General features: G+C 46.9%; 1 protein-coding gene across 1 annotated transcript in view; it reads left to right on the top strand.

Annotated features, from left to right (window-relative positions):
• The window catches only part of OGFOD1 (2-oxoglutarate and iron dependent oxygenase domain containing 1), a 236,901-nt gene that overhangs the window by 216,539 nt on the left and 926 nt on the right, over positions 1 to 19,436 (top strand). The window contains exon 12 of the mRNA XM_069215834.1: positions 3,738 to 3,796. Coding sequence (XP_069071935.1) covers positions 3,738 to 3,796 — 59 coding nt within the window. The remainder of the gene's footprint in view (positions 1 to 3,737; positions 3,797 to 19,436) is intronic.

Below are 19,436 nucleotides of genomic sequence, written 5' to 3'. Positions count from 1 at the left end.
TTTCCATTAGGTCTTGCCAAACCAAAATGCCCCTCTGACAGGTTGAGTAGCTCATTTTCAGGATCTAACCACTTAGGGTGTGTGGTCAGAAAAACAATATCTTTACCACTAAAATGTGCTAGAAATAGGAGTAGTCCGTCTAGCCCACAGAGCCTTCTCACCTTCACTGAAGAAGAGCAGGATCTTAGAGAATACCACAACAATTCACTATCTCAACAAACAAGATGGCAGCAGACCCAGAATTCTATCATTTAAATTCTAATTGATTGGCATTGGTTGCCAACGAGAGGGTTGTTAATTCAAGTAGTTCACCTGTCAGGAATGCAAAATTATCAAGCCCACCTTCTGAGCAAGTGTTTTCAAGAAAATCACGAGTGGGAATTAAAAGAAAAATTCTTATTAGATATCCTCCATGACTGGGGATTCCCAGAAATAGGCATCTTTGCAACAATAGCAAACACAAAATGCCCAAATTACTCTTCAAGACCAAGGGAACCAAGATCCCTGGGCATTGCCCTTTTGATCAGTTGGTCAGGAAAATTATTTTATGCTTTTCTTTTGATTTCACTAATCCCAACTGTATTAATTAAGCTGTGACACACCAATGCGTCAATTATCATAATAGCCATAACCTTAGAAATGCATTGGTGGAATTCTGAGCTTGTTCACATATATGTCAAGCCCCACAAGCAGTTACTGTGCAGACATAACCCTGTATCCAGAATTCAATGACCGCTTCTTCACCCCAGCATACACTCATTGAATGTGGGAGCATGGCTCCTGAGGGCATGCAGTACGGCCATTGAATTTCCCCCAGACTGTATGAACATTCTTAAGGAAGCCAAACAACCGTTCTCTAGATCTTCATATACTTTCAAATAGAAAAATTGTTATATGGTGCTTAGACAATGTATATGACCCCAATATTTGTTGAGATGAAGTTGTACCTTATTTGCTTCATCTTGCCAAGTCACAATTACAGCATGGCTTCCATTACAGCATACAGAAAAGGACTAAATAAAAAATATCTTAATCATACCAGTAATGAAAGACTTCCTGGAAAGATTGAAAGAAATGTATCCTCTGATCACACCACTTCCACTCTCTTTGGAAACAAATCTTGTTTTATCAAAATTGGTGGCTCCTCCACTTGAGCCCATGTTTAAAGCAGCACCTTTCATGGAAGGTAGCTATTTCTAGTGGCCATTACTTGTGCAAGGAGAGTCCGTGAAATCCAAGCTTTTTAAGCGTTTGGGCTCCACACTGTTTTTCTATAGCAAAAGAGTAGTTCTAAGAACACATCCTGCTTTTTTTTTTTTTTTACTCAAAATCGTATCAGCTATCCATATAAATCAGACTAATTCTTAGCCAGTCCAGCTTTTCCAGCAGAAATATCCTTACTTCGTTAAATGTTAGAAGAGTCTTCAAGTTTTGCGTAGATAGAACAAAAGATATACATAAAACAAATCACTTGTTTACTATGGTTCGCTTAGGACCGATATGGTTTCTTCCAAGCAATCCTTTGCTAGATGGATAATTTCCTGTATTTCATATTGCTACCAACTTGCAAACAAACTACTTACAGGGAAATCAAGAGCTCATTCTACTAACAGCAAAGCAGTGTCTGCTGCTTTGTCATGAAATGTTCCTTTAGTAGAGATTTGTAAAGCAGCTGCCCCAAAATCAACTCACATAAGGCAGCAAAAGATGCTTTCAGATCCGTAATTGTTAGTAAGATGCCACCTGCAAATTAACTCACTTTGATGAATCCCATCTCTTTGATGCTTTTTGGTGTGTTCCACCCGCAATTGCCACCCATTTCACAGCAAAAGAACTCTCCACATTCCCTTCATTGACCTTCACCCTGACTCTCGGGGCGATGTGGCTTGCCAGTGTCTAGGTCAACATTTTAAGCCCAAATCAACAGTGATCACAGTAGTCTCAAGTGTGCCCAACCAATGTTAGTGGAATGCATTTTGGCATCTAATGCAGCTCTCCTGAAGTCCTCCCTATCATGCCTGTACTTAATGCATACCATCCAATCTGCCTCAGCTAGGAAGGGCTTCAAGTTCTGAAGTCTTTTTGGTAGGATATTTATGTAAAGATTTATTTTTACTGGAATTAAGCAGATAGGTGTATACGATGCACATTGTGCTTTTTCTGCCTCTTGCATCAATGGTGTTAGATCGTGTGTCTCCTTGAAAGAGTTGTAGGTCTTTGTGAGTTGTGGGAAGAAGAGCTTGTAAAATCCTGATAGCACCCCAACAGGACTCTGTGGCTTTACCTAGCTCATCTTTTTCCAGAGCCACAGCCACTTCTCTGTATTCTGGGAATCACAGAATCTTTAACCAAAATCCCCGCTTCAGTTAGGGTCTTCCTGGCTGCTTGCATAAACTTCTTGGAAAAAAGTTCTAACACCTTTTTGCTTTTAATGTTTATGACTGCCTAGCGTCCCCGCCAGGTTCTTAATAACACCAATATGTCTTTTTGTCCTCTGCATTGTCAATTACCTAGCCAACTACGTGTTCATTTTGTTTACCTTTTTATAGATTATTAGTTTCAAATTCAGCAAGGACATTTCTGCCCTATTTGTTCTAAGGTCTTCAAGCTCGTCTCTAAGGACCGCTGTCTGCAAGTATCTCTATTAAAGTGGACTTTATTGACCATTTCTACTTAATCTCACGAGTCTAGTCTCTACAACCTTTTGTGTAGTGTGTCATACCGTTATAGCTATAGTGCTGCCCCCTTACAGTTGCCTGTAAGACATGCAGTTAGTTTTTTTTGTGTTAGGTTTCCTTCATGCACCTTTGCACCTCCCAGACGTCCTGAGCCTCTTGTGTAAACATCTGCTGCAATACTCGAGAAACTTGCGTTCTTCTTTGACACACCCTCATTTTCTGCCCACGCAGCTCCCTGTCTGCTTCAAAAACTCCCATGGGTAGGTGTATTACTGTACTGGCAATTGTCTTCCTGTCTTTCAGAAGAGAGAATTCATCCAGGGGACCTGCAGCCATATCTTCAGGTGTTCAGTCACTGCAAGTGTTTCACTTTCCATTATCTCCACAGATGGTCTAGTTCCTTTGTGTTTCTTCGAGACCTTTCACCTATCTTGTTCACACTGATAATTAATGTCTTCTCTGGCTGAGCTTTCTGTGTCTTAACTTGTATTTGCTCAATTTCATGAAGAGTTCACCAACACATAGCGCTGCCATTATTTACAAGAGGTTGCTGATTTGTGGGATGCCTCAACCCATATGGTGTGGCCAACGTTTTGTTGTGAGCTAATCTAACACAAAGGCCAACATTCTAGCATGGGGTACACCAGCACAAGAGGTTACCCTTGTGTGAGCTGCCACAGCACATCATAACAGTAGAGCCGCCATTGTGGAGAGAACACCACCATCACAAAGGGTCACCATTTATTGGGAAGCCAAGCTATAGTCCTTGTCACACCCTATTCAGGGTAAGCTACCTCATAAATACGTCTGTCAGAGGCCAGATGAGCTATATTTACACAGGAGACAAAGGTGGTTAATGAACAGTCTTACTGAGAGCAATGATACACGGTAATGTTTTGTCATTTAAGCAAAGAATAAAGACTTATTCAGAATTTCTAGGTTTAGTTTGATATAAACGGCACTTCAGTCACCATCACACTGCTATTTTGCAAAGTGCTAATCTAGGATGTCTCAATTTGCAAAATATATCTTGAGTTTTGTCATTCATCTTCTTTAAAGGTTGGAAAGCCGAATACGGTGGATTTACTTCTTACATCGCAAAAGATGAAAACGAGGAGGTAAGACAAAGATTTTAAAGAGTGAAGACCAAATCCCTAACCAAGTCTGTCACTGTGTGAAGGGTGAAAGTGGGTGTCATCAGCTTTTTTTCATGTACAATTTTCGTTGTGAATGCCGATACTACACCTATAATATATGATATTATAGATTGGTTACAGTGAATAATGGGGATGTTTTTTATTGAGGGGTTCTGGGTGACGTCAAATAGACAAGGTCATGTTATGTTATGTTATATTGGTTTCTATAGCGCACTAATCACCTGAGAGCGCATCAGTGAGAGCGAAACTAGAGTGGCCTATGATGTCACTCAGAACCCCAAGGTAAAAAACATCCCCGTAATTCACTTTTTACACCTCTATAATTTTGTTATGTATGGCCCCCAAAATCATCTGCCCCTTCTTTCAACTACTGTGCAAAGGCAGAAATCAATTGGAAAGCTATACATAACATGATCTCTCCTCCCTGATGCAAATGTGAAAAATAAATATCTTACTTGCTGCCTTTAGCCAAACCCCACTACCTTTTCTGCCTTCCTTCTCCCTTATGCAGCCTCTTCTTTCTACTTTTAGTCAAAGGAGACAAGCAGAGCTGAGCTGACAGACTCTAACAGCCCTGTCGCCTGGCCTTGAAGTCCTTTATGACAGCACAGTAGTTGATAACCAGTTTTGTTTTCAACTCGTCATGTCATAGCAAGGAGTTATGACTTTCGGAATATGAAATAAATGAGAGGCTCTCTATGAGAGCCATGGATAAAATGATTAGTAAAAATGGAGGGAAACTAGTACTGGTGAGGTCTTTTGATAACAATATACCATATATGAAAAACAGCAAACTACAAAGTTCAGTGGTACATCACAAGATTTTACTCCAGAATCACAGCAAAAAGCTGGGGCTAGCAGTTTACAGTTTTTTCACAAAGGTAATCACACTTTTTAGGTTTCACCTGCATGTGCAAAATCTATTGTTAACAACAAAAAAAACTTCAGAGGGGCTTAGGACCAGCCCCTTACTTACCTGAACTTACCATTGGCTTAGTCTAACGTCGCTCTGATTTATGTGCTTCTGATTGACCAGCACGCCATCTGCACATTGTCCTGCTTCACTTCCTGTTGTCTTCTTTGCCGTTCTTGCCATCGGGTTGCCTATGGACCAAGTACTCCTTCTGGTCACTTCTCATTGGACACTATCCAGAGTCCTTCCCCTCTGTCGCCACGCTGATGGTATGTATGTTGTATGTTGTTTAGGCATGTCGCTGTTTCTTGTCACTGTTTTTCTTTTGTGCCTGCGCCAGTCCACTTGAAGGTATTGGAGCACTTTACATGAGCGCCAGTTGTATTTTTTTGGTTGGCACGGGGAATTACTGTGATTGCACAATGTATCAGACGGGCTTCTGTGCATAGTTGCTCATATTACACACTTCATCCCCATTTTTGTTTGCTTTATTTTGTAACAAGGGGGGTATAAACACGTAACACTGCTAATACCAACAGGGGCTCCGTATTTCTTCTGTAATGCATCAGTCCACTGGGCCGGAAAGGCAGCAGGCACTCAGCAGTGCCTGGCCCTCGGCGCGCGCCCTACCTGACCATTGCAGGAGTTGCATACCAGTGGGAGGGCGGGCAAACCATCTCCCATGACCCCCTGTGCCGCAGTCTGCTCCGTCAGTGATTCCCGCTGCTCTCTGCCTCGCTTACACCAGGCCCCAGGGAGCCCAGTCTGCCTGACACTTTGAATTCTGAGTAGATGCTTCCCGTCCAGATCGCCCGGCCACAAAGTACCCCTGCGCAGGCAGAACTGGAAGCTCGGCGAGATACGGCAGCCCCGGCCAGCCTTCCTTTGCAGTCTGAGCACAGGAAAGGCAGGTGGGCCGGCCGGGGAGGAAAAGGGGTGGGAGGCAGGCACAAGCTTCAGACTGAGGCCTGAGGACTCTGGCAACATCAGCACCATGTCCGCATGAATATGCGTTTCGGTAATTTATTTGTCACAGGGCACCGGCAATTAATTATCGTAACATTTTAATATGAAGGCAACTTTTGCCTTCTCCTCCTCCAGCCTGCTGCCAGTTGGCCAGAGCTGGTCACAATACCGCTTCACAATAAGCCATACGCGTCTTCATGTGCCTTCCACCTCCTGTCCCAGGGCTGCAGTTTGTCCTTTTCACCTGGCTTAGCACAGCTTGAAACCTGTACCTCTAAGAAGTCACCACAACATCCTTTCCTTTCCTTTAAACATATTAAAAATGGCAGACTTAATTCCAAAGGCAGCACACCAGTCTGCCACATGCATGCCAAGGCAGCTCAGACTCTGGTCAGAAGCGTGGCTGTTGATTTATGCTAAACTCCAGGCTTTTGAAATGCCCCTTGTCTGGAGGCCCGGAGGAGCACTGCACCACAGTACATGTAGATCCCAAACTTTCATGAAACATCATTGACACAGTAGAATCTCACTAAGATCACAGTACAGAAATCTCAATGCATGATTTATACATGTTATTACTTACAACATGTGCTGTTTATTGTCCACAACTGTATCAGTTTAGTCGTCTGCGCCACCTGTATACTTTACCACTTCTAGATGTGTGTGGCCTTCTAGTGTTATTACATTCCCCAAATGATTTTCCATCTGGAGGTAACTGTAAGAGGTGTGTTGATTGCGCTCTACATAACAAGCATTGGCAAAGCCAGTAGGTTTCGCCTTTATTTTTTCTTTTGCATTCTACCTTACTGGATTATAAATATTTGAAAAATGTTATAATAATGTTTGTTTTAAATTTGATAAACCTTTAAAATAGTTGTTTATGTATTGGTTTATTTGAGCTGATAAACAGCTATTAATAGTTTATCAAAATTAAAACAAACATTCCAATATGTATAATAAGTTAGATTGTAAGATAGAATGTGAAACCTATTGCCTTTGCCAATGCCTATTTTAGGGATTTCAGGCAGCAACTCTGAATAATGTCATAATCTAACATCAACCTCCCTTTAAGCTTGACCCTCAGTCAAAGTTTTAAAACTCTTAAACGGCATTTTAACACAAACAAGAGTCCACAATGCATATTAATAAATGATAGCTACACAAGATTGACTTCCAAGTCCTTGCTAATGGCAGGGCACAATTACAAAGTTCTAATGTAAACTGACAACTCAATCACGCTATTTGTTTAAAATAAAGGCATTCAATCTTAGACTCGTCCTTCAAGGCAGATGCCCTTTCGGTTTGTGTTGTTTAGAAGGAAATCCCTTTGTGAGCATCTCTGAGAAATTGACAACAAATATTACATTTTCAACAGATAGCATGTAGGAGGATAGAAGTGGGAGATGCATCAAGAAGTTGAATGACCTTTTAGCTGAATGGTGGAAAGTACTGGAAGTGGATAAAATTGCCTCACTGACTATTGTTAAGCATGTGTCCTGATGCCCGGGGAAGGAGTCTCTTGGTGTTGACCTTTCAGTAATCTGATGCACCATGTTTCTTTACTATTATTACTCCATTTCTGTTGGTCAGTGAAACTGTTCACAAGTTTAGAATTCCCTCTCCAGGTTATAAGGCATGTGAGGAAATGGGGTGTATTATGTGATGTGGTTGTGTGACCTCATCATGTAATACACTTACCAACCCCTTTAGGACCAGTAGGTTTTGCTTTTTAAACCCTCTAGCTCAACTCTGGGGAGCTCTGGCTTTGAGAAGCAAGGCTTACACAAAGGAACAAGTGTTAAACATTTAAACAGTTTCAAAACAATTGCAGAAGAAATCAAAAAGACACTGGAAATCAGACACCAATTTACAAAAAATACATTTTTTTTAAAATCTATGTTTAGACACCAAAACAAAAGTGATCCACTGGAGGATTCCGGAGATACAGGATTTAAAAGGTTCAGTAAATCACAACTTTTTACTCAACCGCAAACCAGCAATGGGAAATTCAACGAATTAGACACTTAGAAACTTTCTGAGCAAATACTTTGGCTAGTTGTATGCAGTTGGTTAGAGTTACTTTGAGCGACAAACTCAGTCAAGGAGCCAGTTAGGGGGACCAGCAAAACAGTGACCTTGAAGAAATGAGCAATCTTCAGTAAGTTCCAGGCAGTTTTATCCTTTGGCTAAAGGCTCCTGTTGAAGTGGTCCTGATGCTAGGGATACAGGATCCTCGAGAATGCTCTGGGTGAGATAGGTGTCAGCAGCTGTCTTTCTTCAGCTACTCCTCTGTCTATGAACTTGATGAGGCACTCCTGACCACTGGGGTCTATGGCCCTCATTCCGACCCTGGCGGTTTGAAACCGCCAGGGTGGAGGGCAGAGGAAGCACCGCCAACAGGCTGGCGGTGCCCGGGCCATTCTGACCGAGGGAACCGGCGGTTTCCCGCCGGTTTTCCCCTGGCCCAGGGAATCCTCCATGCCGCCATGGGGATTCCGACCCCCTTACCGCCAGCCTGTTCCTGGCGGTTTACACTGGCTGGCGGGAACGGGTGTCGTGGGGCCCTAACAGGGCCCCATGAAGATTTTCAGTGTCTGCTCTGCAGACACTGAAAATCGTGACGGGTGCCACTGCACCCGTCGCACCCCTGCAAATCCGCCGGCTCCATTCGGAGCCGGCTTCCTCTTTGCAGGGGCTTTCCCGCTGGGCCGGCGGGTGATCTTTTGGAGATCGCTCGCCGGCCCAGCGGGAAAGTTGTAATGACCCCCACGGTCATTTGACCACGGTGCGGTCTTTTGGCGGTTTCCGCCCGGCGGGCGGTGCCCGCCGGGGTCGGAATGACCCCCTATGTCTCTTGACGTCCTCTAAGCCCTGGTAGAAGTCCAGTCGCCACTGGGCTACCAGTTGCCTGGTGTCACTGTTAAAACCAAATCCTTGCCTGGGCGATAACTTGTGTTCTGGGTAGCCAAGCTGCACTCTGATGACTTTTCCAGGTCCAGCAAACTTGGGTGCAACTTTGAGCATCAAGTCATGGTCTCTGGTGCTGCACGCCTACAAAAAACAGCGGCTTGAAGACTTGGACTTTCAACTTTTCCCAGCAGGCTTCCTCAGCTGTTGTGGCACTGTACTGCGAACAAGTCAGCCAATCGACCCTTGGAGTCTTTTGTTTCAGCAGGGCTCAGGAGCAGAACATCGCAGGCACAGTCCCTTCCCCTTTGCTAGCCATGAGGTTCAGCAGGTGCAGTCCACACCGGTACAGCCTCTCTCTGCTTGTTCCTTGGTGCAACAGGGCAGTCCCTTTTTGGACCTTCTTCCAGAACAGTCGCGATCTGAGTTTAGAATGCGAGGGTTGCTCTTTTATGCTCAGGAAATGCCCTCTGGGTCGGATGTGGTTGGTAGCCACCCCTCCTGATGATCGTTCCCAGCAAGATGTAGCATCTGGCAATCCCAGTTTGACATATTGTATCCCCTTCCCTGTCTCTATTGCCAGCATGTCTGCCTATTCAGTGGAGCAGCCCCTCTCCAAGGTGTTCCACATTTATCCTCTGAAGCACGCTTTTTTAGGTCAACACCTGTGTGGCTTCCAGCAGAAGGGAGGTAACAACCCTCTACCATGCAAGCCCCTATTGTAGTTCTTCCTGGGAGTCGTCAGCATGTCTCAAGGAAGGCAGAAAGCTGAATCGAAGGTATGGCCCCAGGTGCAACCGTTAAAGGCCCAGGGGACTAAACCCAGCAAAGTGGTAACTTTATAAAAAGGTGCATACTCCAACAAGTTACATTGATTTTGACTTGTTATATTAAGGGCCTGATTATGACCCTGGCGGACGGCGGAGGCCGTCCACCAAGGTACCGCCGCTGAATGACCGCACCGCGGTCAAAAGACCGCGGCGGCCATTTAGACATTTCCTCTGGCCCAGCGGGCGCTCTCCAAAAGAGCGCCCGCCGGCCCAGAGGAAATGCCCCTGCAACGAGGACGCCGGCTCAGAATTGAGCCGGCGGAGTTGCAGGGGTGCGACGGGTGCAGTTGCACCCGTCGCGTATTTCAGTGTCTGCTTAGCAGACACTGAAATACTTTGCGGGGCCCTCTTACGGGGGCCCCTGCCGTGCCCATGCCGTTGGCATGGGCACGGCAGGGGCCCCCAGGGGCCCCGCGGCACCCCCTACCGCCATCCTGTTCCTGGCGGGCGAACCGCCAGGAACAGGATGGCGGTAGGGGGTGTCAGAATCCCCCATGGCGGCGCAGCAAGCTGCGCCGCCATGGGGGATTCTAAGAGCAGCGGTAAACCGGCGGGAGACCGCCGGTTTGCCTCTTCTGACCGCGGCCGAACCGCCGCGGTCAGAATGCCCTGCGGGGCACCGCCGGCCTGTCGGCGGTGCTCCCGCCGACCCTGGCCAGAATGACCCCCTAAGTCTTTCTTGATTCCTGAGTTGTTTGATACCTTCGAGTATCAACTTTGGTTGCACAGTCAGAATGGCTGAAGGGTGCAACCTTGCACTCGCTAATCGGGCGATCAAGTCTTTCCCCAGTAAAAACTACAGTTTTACATTATTATTCCCATAACATATAAAATACATGTTCTGCCCGTGAAGTATGCAGAAGCCTTCCATAGGGGCGACTTACAACCATTGCAAAGTGGGGGAGGGGTGGACTTGGCTTTGCCATTGCTTTTCATGGCAAAGTTGGGCCAGCAGTTTAAAACGGCTCTCCCAGTCCGCAGTGGGGAACTGGGAGACTCATTTTACCTGTGTCACCCCAGGGTGGTACAACCGATGCTGCAATCCCAGGGGTGACCCTTTAACTTACATGCATAGGGTATCCTGAGTACCATATACTATTGACTTATAGGTAAGGTAGCTTATGCCATTTGGGTATAAGCCACTATGTCATAGATGTTTTAAGGTCAGGGCTCTGTCACAGAGGTTTGGTTGGCAGGCCTAAATGCACTCTGAGTCAAAAAACCAGCAACATCAATCAGAAACACCTGAGGGCACCATACAAAAAAAAAAAGCATTTCCTTACAGGGCACAATACTTCACTACAAACAGCATGCCTGTAATAATTAGCTGTTACGACCAGTGATAAGATATGAGGTAATAATCTTCTGGCAACTTCAGGGTAAACCCCGGCCTTCCAAACAGAGTCTGGACATTGAGCTTACTAGCGCATGCCCCAGGGGAAAAGAGGCAATCAAACAAGAGAAGAGGAAGAGATCACCCTTCATCAGCAAATGGTACAAGGTGATACCAGTTCTCTGCCTGAGGTGGGCCTTTTCTATGGCTCGTCTGGTAAATGCTGCAGCTTAAGGTAGACAAGTGCGTTTCAGCATCATGCACAAAATATCAATGAAGTAAGAATACCCTAAAAGATAAGGATTCACTTACTAGCATGCATTTAAAGACAAACTGTGATAAAATCCATGAAGTACCTGGAGCCGTCCTTGAATCGACGCACAACTGGTGTACAGCTGCAGAGTAGAACTTAAATGCAGCACAAAAAAAAATCTAACAACGAGACAGGTAGGAACAGGAAAAGGTTGGGAAGATGGGAAATGCAAGGGACTGAGAAAAGAGCCAAAATAACAAAGGTGAGGTAATGGAACAAACTAGAGCGACTAATGGGGATCCACAGCAACCCCTATGCAATGATACTAGGCACCATAGTCACAGATCTCACCCTCTTTGTACTGCTACAGCCTAGCATAAGCTGGAGCTCCTCCATGACCTAAGTATTTCAAAGGGCCATCTGACCTGTAACTGATAGGCGGTAGTCTTTTCCCTATGTTCCATTGGTCCATTCTCCAAAGTTACCACTCTTATAAACCCAGTAATCTTCTAACTGTTTTCTTGGTGGTGTTTGTCTGTCTATTTCTTGTATTGTCTTGAGCCATTTTATCACCCTGCTTATGTTCATATATGTGTTTGCTTCATGTTCTGTATGTGCTAATGTTACCCACTGACTGTCTTGCTGATTTCGAATAGTTCCCAGCCACCCTAAAATACTGATAGTGTGAATATGCAACATGAATATCGGTTTTGCCCAAGACCAGGAGACCCTCCACTAAGACATATTATTCATGTAACAAACATTTTTTTTAGAAATAGGGTCAAGATGGATTGGTAATTCCTTGTCAGGAGTCAGTTATTACTCTTGATGGCATATGTGCTTCTGTAAAGGTATGCCTTTCTTCTATTTTGATTTCTCAGGAAAGCCATTGTAGATTCTAATGTTTTTTTATTAATGCATGTGTTTGTACGCATACATGATCTTTTCGTCTTGGCTGATGGACATTCCTTCGCGTCAGAGGAGGATACACAGATTTTTGCACAACAAAGAATGCAAAACAGGTTTGGGAAATCCATGTGTTTTTTTTTTACCTCTCTTTCCGGTCACCTCTTACCCATTTTCTCAGATGACTTTATTGTCCCCCTGTGGTTTGAGGATTTTTCCCATATTTGGTTTTTTTTCTCTGGGACTCCTTCTGGAGGGTACGGCCTGCTTGGCGTAGTATTGTTGCCAGGACCGTGGCTACTCAAAGGGGGCGCACTTATCTTGGTCAGTCCAGAACAAGCAAGAAATCAGGTGGTGCTCCGAGACTTCCAGACTGCAGCGGTAAGAGATGTGTAAACCGTGACGCATCCGGATCTGCCCTGATGCCGGTAGTGCTAACGCAACCTTCCCCGGCGTCGAGTCAGACATCGACTCTCCTGACATCGGTTGGGCCCACAATCCATGTCGATCCTATACTGATTCCCCGACTACCCGGAGCCGGAACGGCATAGTTCGACGCAGATTCCATTTTCCATGAGCTCTCCTGCCCCAGGGCAGATCCTGACCACTATTGCTATAGGTATGGATATGGGGATAATGTAGAGGAGTCGCTGGACCCTTTAGAATACCAGCTTGACCCTGACATGCACTGCGTTTAGGATCTGGGTGACGCCAGCGGGTTGGACACCTCCCCTGACGCTGGCATGCTTTCTCCCCATACCGTGGTTACGGAGGGGGGAGCATCATACTTTATGGTGGTGAGAAGGGCTGCTGAGGTTTTGTACCTCGAGCTTCCTTCTGTGGAGGTCAGGACTAACCTCCTGACGAGGTGCTTTTGCCTGGGGCCTCCAATTCAGAAACCCTCTTCCCTTCAATTAAGCTCTTACGGATGTCCTTCTGGGTACCAGGTCCAAACCCAGCACAGGGGCTCCTGTGAATAGGATGGTAGCCTGTGCCAACCGACCCAAAATTCCTGACCCAACACCCTACCCCTGAGAGTCTTGTCATCCTCTGGCGCATTCCCTACCGCTATCTCAGACAGGGAATCAAAAAGACTGGATAATTTGGGGAAGATGTTTTTTTTCTGCCAGTCTAGCGCTGCGGTCCGTGAACAACACATTCCTTTTGGACAGCTATTCTCATACTGTCTGGGATGCGGTTACACAAGTGGCTTCTCAAGTCCCGGAGGAGGCCCAGACCATTCTCTCCCAAGCCATTACGGACGGGAGAGATGCAGTGAAGTTCATGAATCGTTGTGGACTGGATACGACCGACTCACTGGGCAGATCGGTTGCATCAACGGCGGCCTTGAAACACCACGCCTGGTTGAGGTCGTTTGGCTTTTCAGGGGATGTCCAGTAATCCTTGATGGACATGCCCTTTGATGGCACCTGTCTTCGGAGAGAAGGCAGACTCACCACTCGAGTGCTTTAAGGATTCCCAGGCTTTGGCTCGGTCCTTTGGCCTTATAGCTGCTCCTCGCCCCCCACAGTCTGCCTTTCGCTTCTTTCATGGCTACGGAAGGGGCACCCAACCATGTCCCTTTCCACCCAGCCACCGACCCGTGCATGCTGTACAGCCTCTCCGCAGATATGGGATCCTACGAGCTCGTGGATCAGGAAACCAGCAGGCCTCCTGGTCCACCTTCGCTCCCTCCTCTGCCTCCAAGCCTTCCTAGTCCGTTGGAACATCCGGGACCGGTTGGCAGCAGTATTTGCCATCACCTGCCACAGTGGGAATTCATTTCCACTGACAGGTGGGTGTTACAAATTGCCCCCCCCCCCCCCCTTCGAGACGTCTCCTCCAGCCATGCCACGATCATACGATCATCTATCGGAGGATCATATGGCACTTCTCCGTGAGGAGGTCAAGGCTTTCTTGGCCAAGGGAGCCATAGAGCAGGTCCCTGCACCAGAAGTAGGTCGTGGTTGTTATTCCGCTACTTTCTGGTGCCCAAAAAATACAAGGGCCTTTGCCCTATCCTAGATCGCCGGTCTCTCAATCTCTTCTTTAAGAAGAAGTTCAAGATGCTAACACTTGCTCAGGTCCTTTTTGCCCTGGACCCTGGAGAATGGATGGTAGCGTTGGACTTGCAGGACGCCTAGTTTCACATTCCAGTCCTGCCAGTCCACAGACATTACTTGCGATTCCAGGTAAGTCCTGAGCACTTTCAATTCACTGTGCTCCCCTTTGGCCTTACCAGCACCCCTCAGGTGTTCACGAAAGTGATGGTAGTGGTTGCAGCTCATCTGCGCAGGTTAGGGGTTCCAGTTTTCCCCCATCTCGATGGCTGGCTGTTGAAGGCGGACAACGCCCCAGAAAGTCGTCTCCCACCTCCAGACTACGGCGAACCTCTTGCATTCGCTGGGGTTCACTATAAATGTGCCAAAGTCACACCTAACTCCCTCACAGATGCTCCCTTTCATCAGAGCTGTTCTGGACACAGTGCAGTTTCAGGCTTTAACTCCCAAAAAGCGAGTCCAGGATATTTGGGCTATGATCCCAATGTTTCAGCCTCTATCCTGGCTTTCGGTAAGAATGATTCTGAGGCTGCTGGGCCTCATGGCCTCCTGCATCCTGCTGGTCCAACATGCCAGATGGTATATGCGGGCTCTGCAGTGGAACCTGAAGTTCCAGTAGGCGCAGCATCAGGGGATTTCCTCCAACATGGTCCAGATCTCAGAGGGAACTGTGAAAGACCTGCAGTGGTGGTTATCGAATCAAGACTGGGTCAACGCAGTGCTTAATTTGTGCTTGTTGTTTCCGGTGCTGAGCACAGGCACTTATTTTTGAGGGCTGGAGCTTAGTCTCCTGCCTCAAGCATTTACTGCAAGCAAAACCCACGTTTGGGAAAGACAGAGGAAGAGAAAAACGAAAAAGCGTCACAAAGGGAGAAAGCAGAAAGCTGCAAGAGTGATCTGAAGGGGCAGGGAGTTGCTTAAATGGATTGACAAAGTCCGAGATGGCTTCAGGATAACGCTGCCTCAGTATTCCGTGCTCGCACCTTTAATTGCAGCAGCCGCGTGTTTAAAAGGAGGGCTTTAACACTGGCACCTTTTTATTTACAAATTAAGCACTGGGTCAACTGCAGATCCCTCTCCCTTCCCCAACCAGATCTCACAGATCGTTACTCCTGGGATGGGGCGGCTACATTGGAGAGGCAGAGATCAGAGGCCTCTAGTCTCCGGCAGAGTCTGGGCTCGACCTCAGCCTTTTGGAGCTCTGGGCGGTCTGATCTTGCATTGAAAGCATTCCTTCCCTCTCTCAAAGGAAAAGTGGTGCAGGTGTTCACTGACAACACCACCGCCATGTGGTATTGCACCAAGCAGGGCGGAGTGGGGTTGTGGACCCTTTGTGAAGAGGCTCTTTGCCTCTGGACATGGCTGGAACACCAGGGCATTTCACTGATGGTTCTACATCTGGCAGGCTCTCTGAACGTCCGAGCAGACGAACTCAGCCATCATTGTATAGTTGAATGGTGTCACCATCCGGAGGTGGCGCAAGGTCTCTTTCAGCAGTGGGTAGAGCCTTGGTTAGATCTGTTTGCCTCCGATGAGAATATGCAATGTCAGCTGTTTTGTGCACTGAAGTATCCAAGGCGGCACTTGCTCTGCAACGCATTTCGTCACGAGTGGAGCTCAGGCCTCCCTTACGCCTTCCCGCTGATACCACTTCTGCCCAGAGTTCTGAAGATCAGGCAAAACTGGGCCCAATTAATTCTGGTGGCTTCGGATTGGGCACGAAGAGTCTGGTATCTGAGCTATTGAGCATCGCCATCGACCCTCCGATCAGATTGCCCCTTTGGGAGGATCTTCTGTCGCAGCAGCAGGGGACAGTCAGTCACCCAAACCTGACCAGTCTCCATCTCCTTGCGTGGAGATTGAGTGGCGGCAGTTGGCGGCTTTCGACCTTCCGCCCGAAGTCTGTAATGTTATTTTGGCAGCCAGGCGCCTCTTCACCAAAAACGGTATACCGCTGTCGTTGGAAGAAATTTGTGGCATGGTTTATCAACAAGTCTGTTGATTCCCCCCTCTCTGCAGCTCTCTCAGACGTTCTCCTCTTTATTCTCTCTCTTGCCTAGCAGGGCTCTGCTCTGGGCACCCTCAAAGGATATTTGTCTGCCATCTCTGCTTTTTTAAGGCTACCAGACCAACCTTCTCTGTTCAAATCTCCCATTGTTGGGAGGTTTCTCAAAGAACTCACACATGTTTCCTCCTATCCCGTTCATAATGCCCCTGTGGGATTTGAACTTGGTCCTCATATACCTCAGGTGCGCTTCTTTTGAGCTGCTCCACAACTTCCTCTACGGCCTTTGACCCTTAAAACTGCCTTCTTGATTGCCATCACCTCTGCTCACAGAGTGAGTGAGCTTCAGGCTCTCTCTTAGAAGCCACCTTTCCTAGCAGTACATCCTGACAAGGTGGTGCTTCGTACCAGGACTTCCTTTCTTCCCAGAGTGGTCATACCTTTTCACATAGGTCAATCAGTCACCTTGCATACCTTTTACGGACCCCCTCATCACCTCTCATGAAGAGGAGAGACTCCACTGCCTGGATCCAAAAAGAGCATTGGCGTTCTTCCTAAATTGTACCAAAGATTTCCGGGTGAACAATCAACTTTTTCTGAGTTATATGGGTGTGAAGAAAGGAAGGGCGGTGCAGAAGAGGACCATCTCGCGATGGTTAGTCCACTGCATCAAGATGTGCTATGCTTTGGTGAAAAAGCAACCCCATGAGGGTTTGCACACTCATTGCACCACAGCAACTGCTGCTACCACAGCGTTAGCACGCGGAGTTCCAGTCCTGGTTATCTGTCAGGCGGCAACGTGGGTGTCTTTGCATACCTTCACCAAGCATTACAGCCTGGACAGGCAGTTCCGCAGAGACTGCTACTTTGGCCGTTCAGGCCTGCAGGGCTTTTTGGTGTGATCTTAGTTCGCAGCCCACCACCGGGGAAGGTACTGCTCGGATATCTATCCCAAGGTAAGGAATCTGCACCTAGAAGTCTCTATCAGATGTACAAGTTACTTACCTTCGGTAACAATATATTTGGTAGAGGCATATTCTAGTTCCAGATTCCTTACCGACCCGCCCATCCTCCCCGCACTGCAAACTGATTTCTAGGGACAGGAATTTCCCTTTAAGGGCCCTAGTTTTGGCGCACCATTCTCAGTGTTCTTCATGGCTCTGCGCTACTGGCATGGAAAGTCGTGAAAAGAATCTGACGTCAGCACGCCAGGGTGGCGCCTATATACAACTGCAATGTAATCACGGCAGCGACCCCAACGTTGCCCGCAGAGTCGACCGACACCACCTAACTGTGCAGGGGTACTGCTCGAAGAAAAATCTCCGGATCCAGTCTGATGCCTGGTGGAAATTCTAACATAAGGAATCTGCAACTAGAATATGTCTCTACCAGATATATTGTTACCAAAGGTAAATAACTTGTATATGAAGGTTACTGAGGAAAAGGAAATACTAATGTTATCACAAGACTTATTTTTATTTGCTGTTACTTTTTAAGCATCAAAATTTCTGTGCTCAATTTCATTGTGGCCTATCATTCTCATCACCCTTGTGGGATTGGTGTGGCATTTAATATTTCTGTGATAGAATGTCACCAAGGTTTGTAGTACTTGCCATGTTAGGAGAGCCTCTGAGTGGGCAATACAGTAAGGGCCATATGTATGAACACTTTCTCCCATAGACACAGAATGGGTAAAAACTCTTGATACATCTGGCTCTAAGAGGGTCATTCTGACCCTGGCTGGCGGCGGACGCCGCCCGCCTGGCGGGAACCGCCAAATGGCCGCTCCGCGGTCAGAAGACCGCAGAGGCCATTCTGACTTTCCCGCTGGGCCGGCGGGCGCCCGCCAAGGGAGCACCCGCCGGCCCAGCGGCAAAGGCCCTGCAACACAGAGGCCGGCTCCGAATGGAGCCGGCGGTGTTGCAGGGGTGCGACGGGTGCAGTTGCACCCGTCGCGATTTTCACTGTCTGCAATGCAGACAGTGAAAATCTCCCTGAGGCCCTGTTAGGGGGCCCCTGCACTGCCCATGCCAGTGGCATGGGCAGTGCAGGGGCCCCACAACACCCGTTCCCGCCATCCTGTTCCTGGCGGTAAAAACCCGCTAGGAACAGGATGGCGGGAAGGGGGTCGGAATCTCCATGGCGGCGCTGCTTGCAGCGCCGCCATGGAGGTTCTGCCCAAGCAGGGGAAATCCGGCGGGAAACCGCCGGATTCCCTTTTCTGACCGCGGCTTTAACGCCGCGGTCAGAATGGGCAATGAAGCACCGCCAGCCTGTTGGCGGTGCTTCCGTTGCCCCCGGCGGTCTTGTACCGCCAGGGTCGGAATGAGGCCCTAAGTGCCTTACTTGTAATTGAGATTGGTACAAAAGGTGAAAAGTGTCCATTGCAGGCTGTACGATATATATTCTATGACTCATTGTTGGATGTACTGTATCTATTTACACTGTAAAGTATGTGACTTAAGAGGTGGTGTTTGTATTTTATATTTTTAGCTTAATGAATGGTGAAGTTAGCAGTGAAAAGTGGGGTCTGCCCCTATTGCAGAGGCAAAGCCAGGACTAGTCAATAGAAAAGCTAGACTACCAAAATGTTTAATGTTCTTCCGACGTATTCGCGGATAGAACGCAATAAATAAAGAAGGATACACCGGTTTTGTTGGCTCAAAAGCACACATTAATAGAAGATAAGGGTTCTAAAACACATAGTGAGATGAGTTACACAGCAGTATTTGGGACATAAGGATTATTTGAGGAAGTCCTGATGAAGTCAAGGGGTATTCCCCAGACGAAACACGTGTTGGCGGATGGAATTTGAACAATTATTTATGGTTGGAATTTTGAACAAGTATTGGAAGCCATTTTTTCAAGAGGAATAAAATACGATTGGAATCAACTTATGAAGTCAGTTGGAGGAGGACTGTCTTTAATTATTGGCAAGGATATGAACAATGGAAAGTATTGTAGCGTGTGCCATTGCAGTATGATTGTTGAGTGACAATTTTCATTGTCAATTGGGACTTTATTTAGGGTGAGGTCCTAGCTATTGGCACCGCCAGATTTTAGTGAAAGGAAAATATTGAGGTTGAGCGCCGGATACTCATACATTCACCCTTAGGAAGTTGGTTTCCAAAATGATTTAGACTGATGATATAACAAAAAAAACATTCTAACCCCTTATGGTAATAACCTATATGCAGAAAACAATTCCCTTAGCCAGATATTGAGAACAAGAAATTCCTTACCAGTGACCACTGTCCACATTTTTTAACTCTTGAATGTACTAAGCTCCGGAGTTAGGACTCGGGAGCCGTGTTGAAGTATGCACAATACCACAAAATGGTACAGTGAATAACCATACCTCCCCTAACACAAGCCTATACATTATGTTGGGCAGCACTTTCACACATCCGATTATGGCTTTGCATTTG

The sequence above is a fragment of the Pleurodeles waltl genome, chromosome 12 (genome assembly GCF_031143425.1).
Source record: "Pleurodeles waltl isolate 20211129_DDA chromosome 12, aPleWal1.hap1.20221129, whole genome shotgun sequence".
NCBI classification, from domain to species: Eukaryota; Metazoa; Chordata; class Amphibia; order Caudata; family Salamandridae; genus Pleurodeles; species Pleurodeles waltl.
Note: the sequence above shows the minus strand (reverse complement) of the source record. Positions and strands in the feature narration are given on the sequence as shown.